The sequence below is a fragment of the Eleginops maclovinus genome, chromosome 22 (assembly GCF_036324505.1).
Source record: "Eleginops maclovinus isolate JMC-PN-2008 ecotype Puerto Natales chromosome 22, JC_Emac_rtc_rv5, whole genome shotgun sequence".
Classification (NCBI taxonomy): domain Eukaryota; kingdom Metazoa; phylum Chordata; class Actinopteri; order Perciformes; family Eleginopidae; genus Eleginops; species Eleginops maclovinus.
The window spans coordinates 3,896,201-3,918,315 of NC_086370.1; the positions used below are offsets into that span (position 1 = coordinate 3,896,201).

A 22,115-nucleotide genomic window follows, 5' to 3' on the forward strand; every position below is an offset into this window, starting at 1 on the left:
CTAGAGCGGTAACGTTGCTATTTTAATAATACAAGACGTGTTCGGGGTGAATCTCCGTAAGCTACCCTCTCCATGAGCTGTCGCCTCATTTTACAGAGTCGGGCATGTTGCATAACTTGCGTGTGCTTGTGCGATATCAACAGTATTAAAAAAAAGTGTAAAGTCAGTATAATACAAAGAATAATAGATCATATTTAATGACATTTCTAACCCCTTCATACGACACTGGCTTAGTGTGTTTGCATTCAGTACTATTGCAAAGCCATGTGGCATGTATCAACTTGAACTGTGAAATACAAGCGAGCATGTAGAGTATATTACGAGACTATGAGGTTAGGTAATCCATATAGAATGCAGTTGAAGGCTGATGGTGTGAGAGTTAATTGCTGGTGAACATCATCCTCTTCCTTTGAGTCAGCGAGGAGAGCTGGATCTGCAGAGGAAAGTCAAATAAATCAATAACAATATCTGAGGGTTATACTGACATCCAGCTGTGCAGGACAGATACTGTGAATGATTCTGTTAGACTTTCACCTTTGGTTATACATTTTTGTGGAGACACAATCTTGAGTGCTTTCGGCTGAAAGGTAGTGCATTAATCTTTATGACTTCACTTTTGAAGCCACACAGTGCAACTCTATTATTAATAATACATGACTTATGGATGCACATGACTAGTTATGAACTAGTGTCTCAATATACTGTTATTAACACTGACTGGTGTGCCCCAAGGCTCAATTTTAGGTCCTACACTTTTTAATCTTTACATGTTTCCACTTGGAAAGGTCCTCAGGAATCACGACATGAGTTTCAATAGTTATGCTGATGACACATAACTCTTTATTGCCGTGTCTCCTGATGACTTTGGACCATTTTATGCCCTTTTTAACTGTATTTTAGATATAAAGCATTGGATGGCTGAGCATTTCAGCTCAAGAGGACAAAACTGAGCCCCTAATTATTGGTTCTGAGAGAAACTGTGTTCAACACTTCATTAACTAAAAATAAAACCTTGCCTACAAATTTCGAACCTAGGGGTAATCTTAGACTCGGAGCTCAACTTTGAGCCATATATCAGACATTTAACAAAAAGAGAGGTTTATCATCTTAAAGTTTGACCATTTCTCTCTCAGGCCAGTACAGAGACACTAATGCACACTTTTATAACATGTAGAATTACTGCAATGCTCCACTTTGTGGTCCACTCGAAAATAATATTACACCACTACAACTGCTGCAAAGCTCAGCTGCACATGTTTTAATAAGGACCAGAAAGAGAGCACACATTGCCCTTATTTTAAAGTCACTGCACTGACTCCCTGTGAGCTACAAAATCAATTTGAACATTCTTTTAATGGTCTTCGGCCTAGCTATTTATCGGATTTGCTTTTAACCTACGAGTCCTCTAGAACCCTAAGGTCTTCTGGTACTGGCTTTTTAATTATACCCAACTGAAAACAAACCACAGTGATGCGTAATTTCATTATTACGGACCAGCCTCGCAGAGGACCTGGTCAGCAGTGAGCGTTCACATTTTCAAGAGCAAATTCAAGACCCGCCTTTTTAATTTACTGTAGCTTTAAACTGAACTGTGTCTTTTGTGTTTTAATAATCTTATTTTATTGTTACTTTATTATTATGTTATTCTTTTTATTATGTGTATGTGTATATGAATATACAATGCGGTCTAGAGGCACAAAAGCCTAAATAACACAATACAGGAAAGGGAAATTCAAAATGCATAAAAAGGCTTCTTTGTTTTTGCTGCTTTTTTTGTTATTTAATTGCACTCAAAATAAAGAGTGAAATATTTGTATGTGTGTACTTTGAATGATATCACCATTTCCTTTCTCAAATAACACTGTTATCTTTATTTTTGGTATATTAAGAGCCCTCTCTACGGTAAATTGTCCGGGCGTGTTTAGGTATAGACAGTCATTATTTATAATAAGCTATCAGTGAACCCTTTAGTTTAAACAAATCAAGAGCATCCATAGGACTCTTCTCTACAAGTCACAGGGACATTGTTTTAATACAGTTGAACGCGTAGTCATAAAGCCTGATTGAAGCTTTATATTTCAATATGATTGCCATCCTAATGCATTAGCTGTGCTCTTTTTGGAAAGCAAAGGACCCACAGCCTCACATACAGAGAATGTGAAGGTGTGTGTAAATTATAAAACAGACATGGACTTCGGTGTGTTTACAGTAAATAGGTTGAATGATGTTATGAGTAGGAAATACAGTACCAAATGATCCTGTAACCTTGTGCTGTGCTGTCTCTGAACGCTCCCCTCTCCTCAAGGCCTGGATGCTCTGGCCAGATGTCTGTCTGACCCTCAGCAGATCTGCACGCGCGCACACACACACACACACACACACACACACACACACACACACACACACACACACACACACACACACACACACACACACACACACACACACACACACACACACACACACACACACACACACACACACACACACACACACACACTATATATAACTGTAAGTCATGAAAAGCCCTACAGACATAAAGTAAATGTTTAAAGAGGCTAACTTGCAATGTATTAGGGTGATAGTTACTTAAAGGCAAATGCAAAACATACTCTCTAGTACATCGGCCAGATTGTGTGTGTTCTGTTGGAGGCTGCTGTGCCACTGGTTTAGCACAATGGAGCCAACTCCACCCACACTCAGCAGCAGGGCAGTCTGCAGGGGCTTCTCCAGGTCCAACTGTCGTGCACTGGAGAGGGGACAAACATTACAGTCATGTGTCAGGGAGTTTGTAGTTACCTACCAAAAACTGATAAACAATATACATCTGTTTAATGCTGACAAATGTGTTATCTTATCTAAACGACAACTGGCATATTTTAAACATATTCTGAATATCATACTAGATTTTATTTTAGCTAGATTCACTTGTTAGTATGAACGCTTGAATAGTCTTAATTTAAATCATGAATCATTTTTTTAAATTGATGACTCTAATGGACATTAGAGATACTTGATGTGTTCTGCTAAGAGCCAGTAGAGGGGTGTCATTAACAGTAAATGCACGTTCAGAACGGACGTATCATGATTATGCTTTATGTTTAGGTGAGAATAAATAACTGGGGTGTTTGCTTTTGATCGCTATTGAAGATAGAATATTCAATATTAATCTAAAATGACTAATTCTGGTTTGATTCACATCCCAAAATACACTTTTTAAATGTGTGTTCGTTTGTTCAGCTGATATACGTATAAAGAGACAAAGACACAAACGTTGTTGTTACACTATTGTAAGATGATCTTTTGAAAAACTTTAAGAAAGTTTATTACAAATTAATTCTACAAATGTCTTCATTAGTTTATTTTAAAGGGACATCGCAGATTTATAAAGATTACTATAAATGGGCCAGTAATGCCTGGAGGGATCTTCCAAAGTCGCCCCTTTAATCCAATTATACAAACAAAAATGTACGTTAATAAAATCCTTGAAAATGTGCAACATAGAGGTTCCTGATAGAGGAAATGCCGAATAAACCAAATATAAAATAAAAACCTTTGAAAAACAACAAGATAGCAACAGGTTACAGCAGCACAGACAGAGGACAGTATAGCTTTTGATTTTGTTTGAGTGCCAAATGAGCTAATAATCATCTCATTAAATGAATGCTACACTAACTGTTTGTGGCATATTCTTTAACTGATGCCAGGATGAAGCTCTATTCTAGTGCAGCTTTGAAAAAGAAGAAGATTGACAATACTTTTGTGCTTTTTCAAATGATTTACGTTGTTACCTCTTGTGCATATCAAGGCTGGATTGGCGGAGAACACTGGCATTGTTCTGAACCAGGTCAAAGAGAAGAGCCATACGGCACTCTGAGGACAGGAAACATCAGCATCATTATCTGGCAACAGGATAAAGAGAAGAACTCTAGAAGACATACTGTACATAAAGAACTGTTGACACCAAAGTTAAAAAGCAAACAGAGTCACAGAGCGGACAGAAATGGATTTCATTTGTCTGTGTAAACAATGTTCCCTTTCTTCAGCTCCATCTGAACACAATGAGTCAAGCCATACAGTAGGAGTTGAAGGCCAGTATCAAGCTGGGCAGATTGAAGTGTGAAGAAGAGTAAGGTGAAGTACACAGTTGCTAAAAAGTGCTTTGAATAATAAAGATGGGGAGGATGTGCAGCGAGTCGGACGTTAAACAATAAATAAGAATACCGACAGGATGAGCAGGATCCCGACTCACGGCTGCAACGAGTTCACTCACAATACTGATAGAACATTATTGTATTGATTTAAAAAGGATTGTAATGCTTCTGCTAAAAGAAAATAGTCCAATCTACTCCGTACCAACGGCTGGAACTGTCTTGTTCTGCGGTTCCCTTTAGTGTTTGCTTCCTGTCGGCCTCTTTCTGCTGTTCCCGTTACTATTTACTTCCTGTCTGTGTTCTTCTGTGGATTTCTGTGACGTCCAACTCACTGTGTCTAATCCTCTTTCTCTCTTTTGCACTCTTTATCTGTTCTTTACTGGGGAGAGTTCAAACATCATGAATCCAAAGTTTCGTGCTCTCCACAAATATGAAAGGGAAAATAAGAAAATGACGATAGATGAGAATGAATGTCCACAGTTGAAGTTAAATTGAGCGGATTCCTCTGCAGATTGATATGACTGCACATACTGTAGTTCCATAATCTGAGCGTCCTCCTTAGCATTCTGTGTAATAGTTAAAATCCTGATTCTATTTTAATATTTGCTAAGTATAAAGCCAAGCCACTTGAGAATAACAGAACAATCCCTCTATTAAAAGCCTTTTCTATTCAAAACATACATCATGGAGCAGAGGTGTGAAAAGCTGAGGGACTAAATAGTAAATCTACTATGAAAGTAAGGTATAGTAAATTCATAATTTCCTTTAAGTACTTTGAGGTTGAAGATAGAAGCAACACACTTCTTCTATAAAAAAAAACAGTATTGTATGTTACTATATATAAACTAAACAGTAACGTTAAAGCCATAAGCCTCCATCAGAATTCTACAGCACTTCACACATTGGGAAGCACTGAAAACACCTGCTGTTAAGTGGCAATCAGATGCTATTAGCAGGACTCCCAAACCCACCAATCCTGTTACTATAACGGTCAGTTTATCTGTTCATACACAAAACAGGCTATCACTGTACCAGCTCTTGGACTAGACCTGTAGGTGTGAGAGGACTGGTCAGACACCAGGTGTGTGTCAGTGAGGTCATCTTACTTTATTCTCTGCTGCAGTGATGCTGGGCAGTGCCTTGCAGCTATTTTAGTTCACTTCTTTTACACTTAGAATCATATTGTGTCCGTGGCAACACATTGTAGGCTGCCCCCCCTTCGCTACTGAGCTGCCTGGGGCCACATCAGCAGTCTACTAAGATGTCAGTCATCCAATCATTGTCACAACAGAGCCAAAGTCCTCCTTTATTAAACTCTAAATTGATTTTGTTTGAAATATTCAAATCAATTTAACAATGCAAGTTTCTGGAGGGTCTCTTTTTTTGGAAAGTCTGTTCTTAAATGCTGTTGCTGTAATATTTGGTGGTGGCTAGTTTGACTATCTTTTGATATCTTCCATTACTGTTTCCAACCTTAGCATGAACACACTTGATTTTTGCTTGACTCCTTTTCCTCTCTCCAGTCTCTTTACTTGTTCCCTCCCTTCCTTCAGATATAAAAATACACACCTGATACACCACAAACACTCGTGCCAAGGAGGCTGCGTCTGCGGGTCTAATGCTGGCCGCTTAGAAGGGCATTTGTACTCAAATGTTTTTACTACAACCCACACATGACAAGCCACAAAACATCAAGTATATTCAATATATCTCCCAGTCCTAAACCTGCAACTAAAACATTTTGGCTTAAAATGAACCTTTGATGTCCTCTTCCAGAGTGTCTGCTATGTTTAAGGCAGTGGCGGCGGCTGGTCTTTCAAAGAGGGGAAGCTCATTGTTGGCCTACATCATAAAAGTTGTCAATTTATTTATACCTAAATTCTGCCCTCCGTTGCTTTTCAACAAAATGGTCTGTGACCCTGTTGTACCAAGTAAGCGTCTTTTCCAGGGACTTGACCAGTGTCCTCTCAATGGCCAGCAGAGCTAGGCTGCTTAGACAGTCTTGGCCCATTGTGTTGCAGATGTAAGATTTAAGCCTTTTTAAACAGGAGAAGCTCCTTTCTACACCCGCAGATGTAACTCCAATTGTTGCCACGAATGATAACAGTTTGTACAGCTGGGGCATTGCATTTGCAAATGGGGCATTTCCTGATTTGAATACAGGACTTGAAAACTTTCCATGACACTCTGGAATGCCTCCTCTGGAAAAACTTCGCTCATCTCATCAAACTTCCCTGGATTGACTCATTCTAAGAAGCGCAAACTTTCCAAATTTAAAAAACGCTGAGGAATTTGCTCCATGAGATTATCAAGGATGGCCCATTACAGATTTCTGTAGCGCTCCTGGGGATCCCCCTCTGAGCTCTTCTCTTTGACAAAAGCAAGAAGAGACTCAATTCTTTTCTTGCAGTACAGAACGTCCATTGCCGTCTGCTGGGCGATATCAAAGACCACATCAGACTCTGAGAAGATTTGTTTATGTGTATAACATGAACACAAACTCAAAATCCTCCAGTTTCATGACAAAACCTTTGGCACAATCCAATGTGTCATCATCCATTGTCTTATCTGCAATGATGTTATCAGAAGTCTGCCGGAGGCCATCATAGTTCTTTGCCACAGTGTTCACTATCCGTGATGTGAAATTCCATCCAGTAGGATGGTTTCTGGGCAACCTTGTACAGCCTGCAGACTCAAGAAAATGTGTCCTCTTTGTGGATTTGGAGAAAAATGTGGCAAACCCAGAGAGTGACGCAAAAAATATTCTGCACTCAGACAAGCATTTAGCCCCTTGTGACAGCACCAGATTAAGTGTGTGTGCATAGCAATGCACACACATTGCACTGGGTGCAATTGCCTTCACTTCGGCCTGCAGACCATTGAGGGCTGAAGCCATGACAGCAGCCCCATTGTGTATCTGTGCCACAGGTTTATCCCTAAAATTGTAGCCCTGTTTCCATTTAATACTTCAAAAACAGACTGAGCATCTCGCCCCCCAGAAACATAAAAAACCCATAAAGCGCTCCTGAATTGTACCAAAATTGTACTGAATTGTTCAGAGTAGGGCACGGCAAGCAATATCAGTTGTTTCATCCACTTGCCATCCAAAGGGAGCAGACTGAATTCCATCTCTGATCTCATCAGAAAGAGTGGCTGCAAGAGCAGAGATCAAGTCATTTTGGATGGAATGAGACATACCAGAAAACACAGCTAGATTATTTAGATAATGTTTCTGTACTCCCTGTAATTCCCCTTGTTGGATGATGCACTACTCTCATCATGCCCCCTAAATGATAGCTCCTGCCAGCCAAGCAAGGAAGTCACATCAATAAGGCGGTTTAGGAAGGCCCTGTTTTGTTTGACTGCCTCATTAAGTTTTGCAACTTGAATGCGAGCACCTTCATTGAGGCCATGTTCAACCCTGACCCTGCTCAGGCAACTTAACCTTGCACATGCACTCACACGTTCATTGCTCTTTTCATGCCTTTTATATGCCCTGTCATAGTTAGACAGATCCCCAAAACCCAATTTTGACCAGACAACACATCCCTGAGATGGTTTCCTCAAGAGACATAGCCAACAGTACACTTTCTTTGTCACAGCACTTCCAGTCAGCCAGCTAACTTTGTCATACCAGGAGAGCTGAAAAGAGCTGTTACTTTTCCCTACTTTTTGCACCAAATCAATCTTAGGTGTTGATCTGCCCTGCTGTTTAATTCTAACTTTCTCCTCGTAAGGAAGACTCAAATGTCTTCGCCAAAATCAGGTCGACAATATTAGCATGGTCTGCCATCGTGTGCACCTTACTAGCTGGCTAGTTCACTCCGGCCTAGCCAACAGTATGGATGAATGAACGAACTAACGAAACAATATTAAACTCGAACAAGGAAATGTGGGAATTATGTTAAACTGAAACAAGGAAATACGATGTTTGTGTTTTACTTACAGTGTAAGAACTGAACAATGGAAATGGTCAAGCAATTTCGCCAAGCAAATATCAAGTAATGGGTTGCAGTTGGTCTTTTGACTTCAAAATCCGTGATGGGACTGAGCTCCCAAATGCTGAAGTGACGTGTATCTCAAATTAGCTGTCAATCAAAAAGTGATTCAGCCTTTCGACTGATCCTCAAATCATCATGCAGAAGCCCAGCGTCCAGGCTAGCCGAGGCCAGCCCACTGCTCCATCCACCCCAGAGACGCTGAGCGTCCGGGGGCGGGACCAAATCGTGGCATTTATCCAATGACCATCGAGTTTTGAGGCAATGAAAAAAACTGTTCCATGCAGTCTCATTGAAGCGGATGGACGCTCGGCTTCTACGGGCAAATGCATTGACATTACGGGAATGTATGAGAAGTTAACAAAATCGAGTCAGTCGACCTGTGATAAGTAGCTGAGTCTGAAAGAACTCATCTTCGAGATGAACGTATTCTAACGCATTTGTAGTCAGTGAAATGTTAACACAACAGTACATATTTGACCATTTAATTTTTGACATTTTAGGGGAAGCTAAGCTTCCCTTGCAGTCTTAGAGAAATCACCTCTGGTTTAAGGCCCCAGGAAGTTGGCTAATCGTTGAAGTATATTTTCTTAGTGGCCAAACGGTGGTACTACAATTTATGGGTCGGCCTCTGACATCATTTGGGCCATGTAAGACTTTTCCTCAATGCCTTACATTGGAAAGATACGTCTGTAAATAAGCATCGTTTTGAATAAATGAAGATCCAAATCCAAAGTAATTTTCCATCATTTGTCTTTAGCCGAAACCAGAGGTGGCGTTCCAATGACGGAGCAGATTGTAGTTGGGGCCTAAGAAAGACGCTTAGGCTCTAAGGGCCCAGACAGAGGTATTTTTCTTCTCAAGAGTCAGTCAATTTTTGGCTTCATGCATGCCACTGAGCAACTTTCAGGAATTAACAGGGCCCCCGCTCCGGTGCTGCATCCAGTTCTTTTTACACATCCATGGCCATCACTGCCATGTTTCTACAGTAACCCAAAACAGACCAACAATCTCTGGCTCTAGCGAGGGTCTTCTACTTACCTTCACAGTTCTTCGATACACTTGGAAAAGGGGATGTATAAAACGCATACAAATGCAGTGATGGCAAATTAACACAATTCCCAGATAAGATATGCAGATGGTGCTGGGTGACATTATTTTTCTGAGAAACCCAAATCTGCCATCTTATGTTCGGCTTATCATATCCTGATGGCCAATTAACTGTGATGGGTCGTGCTTGTTGTGAAGTAACAGCTGGAATTCAGACCTTGGTGTCAATCACACTATAGTTAGCAGCAGTAGCGCCAGGCTGGAGGGAGGCACATATGTCTGGCCTGGGGCAATGTGTAAGGGCAACCTGACACTCTGTCAATCACTCTCAAGTCCACACACACTCAGACCACCTCTGTATGCTGCTGAAACACGGAAGAAGCGGTCTCGTGAAATATCTTTGAAGATGTGAAGAAGTTCAAGTTTCTTTATCGCGGTTATTATTTATTTAAACAGTACTACAAAGGAAAAGGCCTTCTCTAATAAATTAAAAAGGGGAGAGGTGGTCGGTCTGGAATCGTTTTGTCCCCCTACTATAAATAAATTAAAACGGCCAAAGGTTCTTTGAAAATCACGCAGAGGAAAAAAAAAAGTTAGTTTAATTTCTCTAAAATGATTGATTAGCCTACCTGAGACAAAACGATTGATGGGATAAAATAAATATATGTCTTTAAATACATACAGATGAACTTAGGTGCACATTTTCTTTAATTTATGTTTTGATAATATTTGTATTCTATTTTATATTGTACAACCTTACCTTTTATGTTGATATAATATAATATCTTTAAAACATATTTTATTTAATTTCATTCTAAAATGGAGCAACGGGTCACTGCTGTTTTTTGTATTGGAGCAAACATAATAAAAGACCTTACAGTGACTGAAATGAACAGTTCTCCTGAGCAGTCCTCATTAGTTTCAGTTAGTAATGCGATGTTTTACAGCCACTGAGTGAGCGGTGTTGTAGTAATGTTATAGCACGATCTGACAGTAAAACCTTGTTGATTTCTCACAGCAGAATGGGGATATTTCTATATTTACCCACAAAGGGGAGGAAGATTGATGGGTTTGAAGAGATTAGGCCTGATGCTCCATTTATTGCTTACATAATCCACAAACAGCTCTGCTCCAAAAGTCAGTCCTTCAGTTATTACAGTAGTTTGCCACCTATATTTATGTCTGAGTAATCATTTAGAGGGGTTTATACAAACCCAAAAAACGGTACCATGTTGTTAAATCTGGAACATTACGAAACACAGATGCTAGAGATGTTGTTATTATTTGTCTTTTAGTTGGGATGGTGACTTTATTGATCATTTTATTTAGTAGTTTGCAAGGCGTTTATGCAGTGGTAGCGGTAATGGATGGGACCTCAGTCTTTGCTTTTCTTCTTTTCTATCTTTTATTGACAACCCTCATGGAAATCTGCTGTGGCCCGAAAACAGGCTGTGGGGTGGTGTCATTAACAGTCAATGCAGGTTAGTAATGGGCATATTATGATTGTTTATTTTGTTTAGTTTCCCAGGTGATTGCTATTGAAGGTATAATATTTAATATTTCTGCTTTAAAACGTCTGTTGATTCTGATTTAATCATATCCAGTTTCTGCATGCCTGACCGAAGTAGTTGTCTTCGAGGAAGCTGTACCAATATCTTTCCAGATATAAGCCACATTTTTCACAATACACCTCTTGGATTATTTTTTTAAAGAATATATTTGAATGCACGCGATCAATATATATATATATTTTATTTCACACATTAATAAATGAGTTAGACCCAAACCTTCTCCCATTATCAGTGCAGATTTTTACCACAAATCTCACGGCAGTGAAAAAGGCAAAGAAAGCAGACAGTACATGCCACATGGACATTTTCAAACGACAGCTAAAGACACATGTTTTTAGATGAGCTTTTTATTAGCTACACCCCCCTTCAAATGGCCTTTTAGTCTTTATTATTGACCTACTATTATATTGTTTTATTCATCTATAGGTCTTATATTATTTATTTATCCGTTTAAATTGCAACCTTTCCTGTTAAGTTGGTCTTTTAAAAGCTCACCCTTTATTATAATTGTGAAGGTTTATTGTTAGTTTTTAACTTGTGATTTGTGACATTTTGTAAAGCACTTTGGGCTGCACGAAAAGTGCTATATAAATAAAGCTTTATTATTATTCATTATTATGTACAGTACTGACTCGAAACCACTGGACATCAGTAAGACGTAAGGGACATGTGATCCACTGAACCTTTAGGTGTGATGAGGACGGAGCAAAGGCATTTTGCAGATAATGCTGGCAGTATGATAGCAGCAAAAATTTCAAGCGTACAAGCGTATGCCTTGTGAATCATAGCGGCCTGCGGGGCTTTGTCGATATTGTAGCTCAATACTAAGGTACTATTATTTTAAACTTGCGATAAATTGATGGATCGTGATTACTCACAGCTTATTATTGTATTTCACGCGATACATTTGTGTTCGCAGGCCAGATACCAAGCCCCTTTTGTTATTTAAAAAAGACAACCCCAGTGGCAGAAATGGCATATTGTTGTGTTTAAGTATGAATAAACAATAGTATTCATGTTCATTCTGGCATCTAACATAATAAAAACAGCATACATTCATTCAAATATCCAATTGTGTATGGGTGTACAGTACCACACAGATTCAGTGCTGTCAGTTTGCCAGGTGGAATGTTTGCCAGGAAGCGCTCCATCCCCAGATAAATGAAGGCGCTGCATCCGCACAGCAGCTGCTCCACCTCGGAGAGACTTAATGCATATGGCAGAGGGGTTAGTGCTGCACAAATGATTAGGTGTGTTGCAGTGTGACACATACAGTTTGATCTCAGTGCAAAGACCCTAACATGCTGACTTGAATTCTAACCTGGGTGTTCCTGTGCTTCCCATGAAGCCCTCCCAAAGATGGGTGCAATGCTGGCTGTGGGTTTCCAAAATCTCCTTCATCCCCCTGCTTAAGCTGGTCCCTTCTGTGCCAGAGAGAACAGCATATTATGAATCCTTAAACGGATGGGGAGAATGGGTGAGGAATACACACACAACCTTTCCAATGATCCTTCATAATGACATCCTTAGATGTGATGCCTATATCAGGGTCCATGCGCCCACTGACCCCCTTTATTTTTCAAAGCCTCAGTCTCCTGAATCTCACCGATGTATTATTTGTCACTATGCCTGTTTAGAGGTATAATGTAGTAAACAGGCATGGGCAGTAACGGATAACGTGTAATGGGATTACAGGACACAAAAAAAGGTAACGATTGCCTAATAGTTACAAAAAAAAAGACACAATCTGATTACTGTGACATTTGTAAAACATTGGGATTACAGTGTTACAAAAAAGCTAAACATAGCACATGGTGTTTGTTGTAAAAGGATCAGATGTTATTGTTTTCTTTGTTAGCTGCACTGTTCTGTAGGCCTAACTTGGTTTCTTCTTTTCTTGGGTCTCATTGTTTTGTTGTAAAAAGTAGAAAGAAGTAAAGATCATCTTATTGATATTTCTGTTACTGCATAGCATTTGATATTGAGAAAATCCAAAATAAGAGAAAGTAATCAGGTTATATTCCATTTATATTTTCATACTTAGATCACGTTACTGTTTTTACAGGTAACTAGTAAAAGCAACCGATTACATTTTTTAAGTTACCCTCCCAACCATCGTGTTAAATATAGTGACAGACTGTGTGAATCTTCCCCAACCTATTTCCCCCCAATACATATTTGACGAGGAAAAATCCTCTTATAAAGGGTAACAACATGTCAACTTAAATACACCCGCTTTAGTGTGCTTTGCAGAGATCCACATGAGAATGATAATAACACGTACAACTGTCTTTGACTCTGTCCGTCTGAAAAACTGCTTAAGGCAGCTATTAAAATGTGTCTTCCTCCTCTGTTTTTAAATTATTATTTGCATACCCTCTGTAACTATTAAAAAATACAGTAAAAAAATCTTGAACAAGTGAGATGAAATAAACCTTCTGATTTGAAATTAGACCTGTCATAGTGAAGGGAATTTCCACTCTGAGGGATTTACCAGGATACAGTTTATGTTTACACTGGTTTTTATCCTGTAAATATGTCATTCAAGGTTTGTAATGTGCATTCTCAAACTATATTAATGAGTCCTTTACTTACCAAAGGTGCCTTCATTGTGATGGTCAACAATATCTGTCAAAGAATGTTAAGAAAAATCCTCTGTGAAAAAAACATCCTATGGATGAGAGTATCACTTCTACAGAAACAGCCCCGCCCACTTTTGGGGGAAAACATTTGCTGTCATTTGAATGGCGGTCAATACAGATTCTGAAACTTTCGGCAATGACATCAAAAATGAAGATAACCGCGCTTCCTTTTATCTACAAGAAGCGCAGTTATGATGGTGGGACAGGCAAACTCTAAAAAAATGTCAATGGAGATTTTATGGTTTCATTTAAATCAATAGGGAAATGATGTCCAGTGGGTCTGCCGGTGGACGAGTGGGAGGCAGCAGGCTGACACTGAAACTGTGATTTCTGAATTACATCCTTTCTTTTACTGTCATTTTTTTTTGAAAAGGAAGTATAGAAACTGTAACTCTTGATTAAATTGATGTTTGAGGTGCAATATATGACTCAGCAGCTTTAAGACATAAAGAAAATATTATTTTCCGCTTCACTCTAATGCAGGATTTTTGGGCAGTAAAGTGGGCGGGGCCGTCATTTCGCCCGGAGGTGCCTTAAGTGTTACAATTGATTTAAATCGACGCAGATCATCGATCTCCATTGATATTTTTTAATAGTTTGCCTGTCGGACCATCATAATTGGGCTTCTTGTTGATCAAAAACAACGCTGCAGCAAACGTTTTCCACAGAAAGTGGGCTGGGCCAGAATTTCGCCAGGAAGTGACGTAGGTGTAACTCTCATCTATACCTTTTAAGAAAAAACTGAAATATGAAGAATATTATTTTAAAAAGATACATTTCAAATGACGCATGTCCACTGGAAAGGTGTTTGGAGGCAGCACACGGTTCACAGGAATCTGGAAACATAAATGCAAAGTTATTGCCTCTGAAATACAGAACAGTAACACACATAGAATGTATACATAGTATCAGACATACACAAATGTCAATGTCAACGTGGATTTTACACAGAAGATGGATTAAACAGGAAGGGGTTGGTGGAAAAAACAGAAGTAGTGCATGGCAGAGGATAAATCACAGCAGCAATAGGATGTTCAAGAACACACATTATGTAATTGATTGAAAAAGCACACTTAAAAGGAAGCGGGAGGAAGTTAAATAATTGCAGATGCTGACAGCAGGTTAAAGCTATATTGCTGTCAGTATCTGGCAGCCACAGATTAATTTACTGAACTCACCACTTTGATGGCTTGGCTTTGATCTGCCTTCCCCTTCGTTCCCTTGCCACCTTTGGTCTCCTTTTTGTTGTCACTTTCAACTGCCACAGACAGGAAGCAGAATTAATACGTACACTTGTCTGCAGGGTAGATCGCAAGGCATTTGGAAGGGAAACCTTCTCAGTATCTGCAAAGTCAAACACATTTATTGGTAACCAAAGAACTGTAAAAGTTTCCTCATGGCGGCAACATATATTTCCCTCTGCGAATGAAAGCGATTGAGAAAGCATTGATTTATTTACCTACCTAATTAGATTGGTTCCCTTTTTTCTTATGAACCACAAACCCAAAATGCTTTATTTCCCTTTGCTTTTATCACTGTAGCTTGTCCCTACAATTTTCAGCTTTATAAATGTTGTATTCCTCACACTCTTTTAAGCAGATCCTGGGCTTGGGTATGGAAATGCTGTGTTGGGATCAGACTGAAATTAGGTTAAATATACATGTTAGAATCCATTTATTATGGTGGGTGGGGGAGGGGTGTTTACGTTCAAGGAAAAGGTTTCCCTAGCAAGCAGTGGTTAAAACTTTGTGTGGCTTCTGGTACGTTTAGAATGATGTAGAATATTGAGAAGAAGGAATACAGAGGACAATGTATGTTCCAGAGAGGTTGGGTTTAGCTCAAACATGTAATCATGCAGCAAAGAGCTCTGTGGGTCATTTTGTGACCAACATCGCTAGCTATCTAAATCCTTTCCTGACCTTTCTAAAGAGAGGGCCAGGGGGAAGCCTTTCAGCGTGGGAGTTAATACAGAAACGCACACCGATGTCAACCTTTAACACCACGCTCAAGGCAAACTCCTCAGACCTTTCAGTTTCCTTTCTGGAAGTTTCCCGACCCAGTTGTTTAGTCTGCTACTGTTAACAACTGTGCTGGAGTATTTTGGGAATACATTTGGAAAAGGTCACAGCCCAATGTGTAAGCTACTTAGAATGTTTTAAAATGAACATTCAAACATCTTAAACACGGAGTAGGTGTATCATTATTACCACACTTAAGTTTTAAAAGTGGCACACTGCAGCCACATGGGAATTTTGTGGGGAGCTGGGATTAAGGTCAGAACTCCAAGTTATTATCCACTCTTGGTCAGTTCTCTAAAAAATGTTTCACAATCGGCCCTAATCCTCTTCTGTTAAAAAGTGTGCAGTTCCTACTCTGGCCATCTTGGCAGTTTTGACACAGCCTGATTTAAGGCTTATCCAAAAATGGGCAAAGAGGTGAAGTTGAGGCTGTCACAGGGGGACAAAAACTGGACACAACATTTGAGACGGGCCCCCGTTCATTTTGATGAAAGTTATGCATAATAAAGCCAAAATGTCCTGACTCTCGAGAACTAAAATAGCCGGATGATGCGTGTATTTGGGCCCATAAAGTATGCACACTTGGGTTTTCCTAAGGCCCCACCTCCAATCCACTCTGTCACGGCTAATAAAATGACTGAACATGGAAAAGAACTTTAGATCAGGCAACTTTAGGGACCTAATGAGTAAAACAAGGGCTTTACAAGTGTACATACTGAGTCATTTACAGATACCTCTTTAACACGAGTCAATGGAAAATAAGTATTTTTTGCCAAAATTGGGTAGACAAGGGAGTTGTGGTACCACCGTTTGGCCACGACAGAAACTACCTTTAACTTCTGGCTCACTCAGTCTAAGTAGACATTTAAAAACTCCAGTTTTGACACTAAGGCTTTAATTTTCTGGAGGATGCTGCTTGGTAATGCCTCATTAATGACGTATGCTCTATCACTTTGCTTACATAGGCAAAAGTCAGTTTAAATAAATCAATGCCAACTTTTTGTTACAAAGGGGGCACACACTGGGTGAGAGTCTTGTATTTGTTTGACCCACCCATACTAAGCTGACCTTTTGGTATTAATACATCATTGCCAAACGCCGTGGTATCCTAATATTTTACTTTAATACCACACCTTTGTAAATGTCCCATCTGTGGGACTAATAAAGGTATTCTGATCTGATGCCGTAACCCTTTTCCTCATCTATTGTCAGGCTGCACTACGTATGGATCAGATAGCGTCACTCATCACAGGGCATCAGTGTGTATACTGCTACTTTACAGACACTACCTCCTTTCCACTTTCACCGGATATTCCACTGGCTTTTGTAGCGGCTCCCACAGTATCTAAAAATAAAACTATAAACTATACCCACTTTAAAAGCTGGTTTCAGGCACTAGATCTTCTTGACAGAATGGTAAACAGTAGATGTCAAGATTGTGGTAATGATGGTTCAGACAAATATCCTAGAAAATATATGTTAGTGTATTTTCCTGCCTTTGGTAAACGCAATTGTGAAGTGACACACACCCACACACCCACACACCCACGTTTAATAGTAACCTTTGAATATTCACTCAAGTTATGCAAATGAGTCAACCTTTAAAAAGGTAACGATGTCTGCAGCATCAAACTCAGCGCTACTTTTCCTTCCTCCTCTTTCAAAATATGAATGTGCATTATTCCCCAGGGGATGCAAGAATCGTTACCAGAAAAAACAACTGGATTTTTTTCATGGGATTTTAAGCTTATAGGAGACCTCTGAAAAACGACTGGAGAAGAAATAAACGTGGATTATATTCATGTAAAATAATGCAATTCAATGGTGGTTTTATTTAGTTTTTTCAACATAAAGGTGTTTTTAAACTGGTTTTTATCAGATTCTGTCCTCCAACATGACATGTTTCTGTTGTTTGATTCCTAATCCAACAAAAACAATTAGCCACATTTCACAGTAAACACCTTTTCGTAATATACAGTAATACAGTGATGAGAAAAAATGATGGAAGTGATGCTGGTTTGGCTCAGCAAGTACAGATGTGCGATCTTCTATTTGTGCATTAGTTTTGGATATGGATTCTTAAACTGTCTTCCAGAATGATACTACTGTACCCGTTGCTCACCTGTTGTTCCAATCAAAGTTTGGGTCAATGATAACAAAACATTAAAACTCAAGTTAAATCCAAAGTGAGATATTCTTAGCAGAGCGAGGCTGTATAGCAAATTAGGTTCTGCTAACAGTATTGGTGAACATAGAGACAGTTCTAATTGGTATGATACACAGCTCCAAAACCACAGCATTATCAGTTTCTCTAGTTTTATTATTTAGACACATGTCTTTGAGTTCAATTTTAAAACATTTTTTTTATTATATTCTCTAAATTACTGATTTCATTTTTTCTCTGTGTTGGAATTCAACAGACACTGGAATGGCTGCCGTACATGTAGAGATAAAGACTAAAGAAACATTTGGAGTGGTCTCTTCATTTTTTCCTGAGCTGTATCAACTACTGTCAAAACATGTTAGAGGGTGTTGAACTAAACATCACTTAGTCCTTTGATTTAGTATATATGGCAGCTGAGACTTTTTTTACAGATTGAGGAGACAAACACAAAAATGTCCGCATAAACTTCTGCATGCCAGCAGAATGTGGGATAACATTTATCTACTAAAAACAATAATTCTATGGATGGCAGCTGGCTGTTTCAATCCAGGCAGTGTAAGCCATTACATACTAAAATATGATGTGAACTAAGTGAGGCAAACATTCTGCATTAAAAAAATCCCCAGTCAAAACAAACGAGACAGACTCTACTGACACTGCTCTATGACGTTGTTGGAGTTAAATTTCCATGGGACTGGTTAGGAATTCTTGGCGGTGGCAGTGTTTGCAGACAGTCCTGTGGATGTTTGTGCGTGCGTGTCTCTGGTACCTTTGTCTGGCTCTGCTCTGATCAGGCGGCTGTGGAGGAGCTGCAGGGAGAAGTCTCGAGACACAGAGTCCAGGCATTCCTCCTGCAGCACGGACAGGGCTTCCAGCGGCAACTCCAGCAACTTCCTGTCTGCCAGCAACACCACATACTCCCCTGATTCTGCACACACACACACACAAATACAATTTTTTAATTTGCATTGGGGTCCATGTTTCTGATCTTCACTTGCGGCGAACACACACATAAACAATCTGTATTTCTATATTCTATGATAGTTGTTTTAATGTTTTTGTTTTGGTGATCTTTCAATTTGTATCACTGTGATGTCTCGTTTTAACTGTGGAATGCCAAAGAACCCCTTGGGAACACATTCCCCTTTAGGGTAGTAATAAAGAAACGTTTAAACCATGGAACTTTTCTCCTGTTTAGTAAATATTATGACCAAATAGTAGTTCTGTTTAATCTGTTAGGTGATGCTGTACAACAACCTCTAAGGAACTATTGCTAAACTCAGTATTTTCATCATTATTAACTGATAGAGTGTAATCGAACCAAGTGATCTATCTTTAAGTGAATACTTAATGAATCCCCCTATCAGCGTGTATCACATTAAAGCACATATGCAGCAACAATTGTCCTGAGGAGGATGAGCTGCAGCCTGCTCAAATAGAACCACAGTGCTGATGCAGTGCCAATAAAACAGATAGGGATCAGAGCAGATGTCGTATGTTGTTCATGTGATACACTGTGAAGATAAGTCCTTAGGTTCTCAGATCCAACATACTCTTCCTTTACCTGAGCTCACTTTCTCTTCTTTATCTCTGGCTTTGGTCATCTCAGGGACTGGTGGTGCTGCAGTCTGCAGCCTGAGGCATGCAAGGGAAGGCAAGAATCACTACCTTATTACTGACAACGCCATGAGATCCAGATAGTGTGACAGAGTATAAGACATAGAGACACTCGCTTTGTGTTAGCTTGCTGCATGCAGGCATATCTTCATTTCAGAGCACCAACCATTCCCTGAGTAGTGGACAAAACGGGGAGTCTGATGACATTTACCTTAAGCATGAGAAGTCAAACTGTGTGAGGAGTGGATTCAAATAGTCTTCCATATTTGCTACAATTTCTCTGAAGTGAGGTCCGAACGTTTCCTCTGCAGCAGTTTTCTGTAGAGGAGAAGAAAAAAAAGAGGTCCAAAATGTCATTACATCATTTTATCCTGCAAGAAGTTTGTGTGAAATGTTGATATAAAGCCGCTCAAGGATTCCTCTGACTCCAGATCACCAAATTCTAACCAGTTCATCCTTGAGTCTTAGTGTACTTTCATGTATCATTTGGAGAAATTCCCTCAAAGGCGTTATTAAGCATAGGCCGACAACAAGAAAACGGTACCAATTTACAATAAGACTACCCTTATAAAGGGTCAACAAATAGTTTGTAATTCATTTATTAATTAGGTTGTAAACACTTTATAAATCATTAAAAGGTTTTATAGGACAAGACATAAACAGGGCAACTGTGACCGGTTGCTTGCCAAATAGTGAGCCCACATTTATCTGTACTGCTAAGCCTTTATTGGCTACGTAGCTTACTTCGTCATAAAGAGATGCCAAGAAACATCAAGATGGATGGGGGGAGAATCAACTCAGTGAACAACACATACCGAGGATGATGGCTGATGAAGAACACGAAGTAAGCTAGGTAGCCAATATAAGGCTTCATCTTGCCAAATAGTGAGCCTGTGTTGATGTATGAAAACTATGTTAGAACTGGTTTATAAATGGTTCTTAATGATTAATAAAGTGTTTACAAACTAATGAATAACCTAATTATAAACCCCTTTATGAATCCTTGATAAGGGTAGTCGTATTGTAAAGTGGTACCAAGAAAATGTGTTGTTTGATAGCTGACATTGTGAATTTCAATAGCTGTAATGCAGTATTTACTGTTGCAGACCACTGATTGGTCTCATACCCGCTACAGCAACATGGTGCTTGTGTATAAAACTCGGCTGTCCCAAGTCTCCCCAGCAAGCGAGGAGAGACAGGATAATGATAGCAGTGGAGGGAGCCTATTCATGAGGCTTGCAGTGGATCATGTTAATAGAGTGAAAGAAGAGCAGAGGTCTGATCAAGACGTACACGGGGAAACACACAAGGCTCCTCCGAGGGCTGAGTCCTTCCCTCAGCAGCGTGCCTGAGGAGGGCGTGCCTCGTCTCCTGGCAAAAGGCCCGGGTCTGCTCCCTCAGCGCCAGCAGAGCCCGGGGGCAGACAGAAACCTTTGCCACCTTGGAGCACGTCAGGCTACCTGCAACAACAGGATTATTGACACTCCATCAGTCGTGCATACTCCTAGACAAACCTTGTAATTGGTCCCGATGAGCACTTCCTCCCTTTTCTTCTGGAACTTTTGTAAGATCTCTCCTTTTATGTCTCATCTTATTTTCATATAACTACTAATGCCAGACTAGTCCGAGGAGAGGTCATGTGAGAAGGTGATAGGGTATGCTAATAGGATGTGATGACTTATGCAAGATGCTTTTTCAGGCAGCACCAAAGAGGTACAATTGGGCTGAGTTATTCCTCATTCCTGGTCTTCATTAAATCTGAACTTTTCCTCTGGCTTGCAGATAAATGTTACGTGGGAATACTAAATACATGTGGCTCCATGTAAGCGCTAACTTCAATGCTACAAACAGAAATGCAGTTAATACTCTCACACACGTGGGGAGTCTGAAAGTACTGGGTACTGTGAAGGGAAAAAATCTCTAACCTGTTCCTTGCGTGGTCTTTCCCTTTTGATGTGGAGCTCTGTTCATCTCATAGAAGGCACCAAAAAGCTCTGAGCTAAATACAGAAAAAACAAAAAGGACTTTCTTTAACATTTGACTGTATAAAATGAGGTTAGAAAATATAAAATGCATTCCATCTTCATTCATTCAGCCCTCTAGTGGCAGGTGCACCAAACAGCTGGACACTTCTTCTTCACAGATATTATTTATTCATTTCAACCCATTGTGACCTTTGACATACTGTACTTTTTTACTTGTGTATCTTTAAACTGTCGGATAAGGAACCATAGACAACAGGGAAAAGAAAGGGGAGTAGTGATATAGAAAGCAGATAATAACAAATGAAACATTACCCATCCTCTGAGTGCTGAAGCAGCAGGATTCTCAGGTTCGGGGGGAGCTCTGCGAGGATCTGCAGGTGGCCGGGGAGGACGGTCAGGTGGCTGAAGGCCTGCGGAACAGAAATGCATTTCAAGATCACAAAGTTCACTATATATTGAATCTTAAAGTGCTTAAAAGTTCAGTTCAGAACATAAAATAAAACATGTTCACAGGAGAAGCATCACCAGGGATACAGCATGCAAACAGGAACAGCATGAATAGTTACAGAATGTCAGTTGGTTTTAAAAGACAGACAGACAGACAGACAGACAGACAGACAGACAGACAGACAGACAGACAGACAGACAGACAGACAGACAGACAGACAGAGAAAATCTCCAGGAAATAGCTACCAAGGTCAAATATTAGGCAACTGTCTATGAGTTTCTATTGTTACTGCAGGAATATTGCATAACAGTATTTACTATGGTTCTACTTTTAGAATGAATTAAGGATCTAAGATTTACAATAAAACGACTGACAATCATTTTTATTAAGCTGCATCAAATTCCTTTCGGAGCCACAAAAGACATCAAACAGTTGGTGAAGTGGCCCCTGACGACTTTCAGGATCCAT

The 22,115-nt window shown here is 39.7% G+C and overlaps 1 protein-coding gene across 1 annotated transcript in view; it reads right to left on the reverse strand.

Annotated features, from left to right (window-relative positions):
• Window positions 1-216: 216 nt before the first annotated feature.
• The window catches only part of LOC134858944 (cilia- and flagella-associated protein 46), a 99,559-nt gene continuing 77,660 nt past the window's right edge, over window positions 217-22,115 (reverse strand). The window contains 15 exon segments of the mRNA XM_063875186.1: window positions 217-433; window positions 2,250-2,348; window positions 2,613-2,749; window positions 3,792-3,873; window positions 11,867-11,979; window positions 12,095-12,197; window positions 13,369-13,401; window positions 14,191-14,251; window positions 14,594-14,673; window positions 18,367-18,525; window positions 19,162-19,232; window positions 19,426-19,532; window positions 20,508-20,674; window positions 21,140-21,213; window positions 21,512-21,609. Of these exon segments, the coding sequence (XP_063731256.1) occupies window positions 318-433; window positions 2,250-2,348; window positions 2,613-2,749; window positions 3,792-3,873; window positions 11,867-11,979; window positions 12,095-12,197; window positions 13,369-13,401; window positions 14,191-14,251; window positions 14,594-14,673; window positions 18,367-18,525; window positions 19,162-19,232; window positions 19,426-19,532; window positions 20,508-20,674; window positions 21,140-21,213; window positions 21,512-21,609 (1,500 nt within the window). The 3' untranslated portion in view covers window positions 217-317.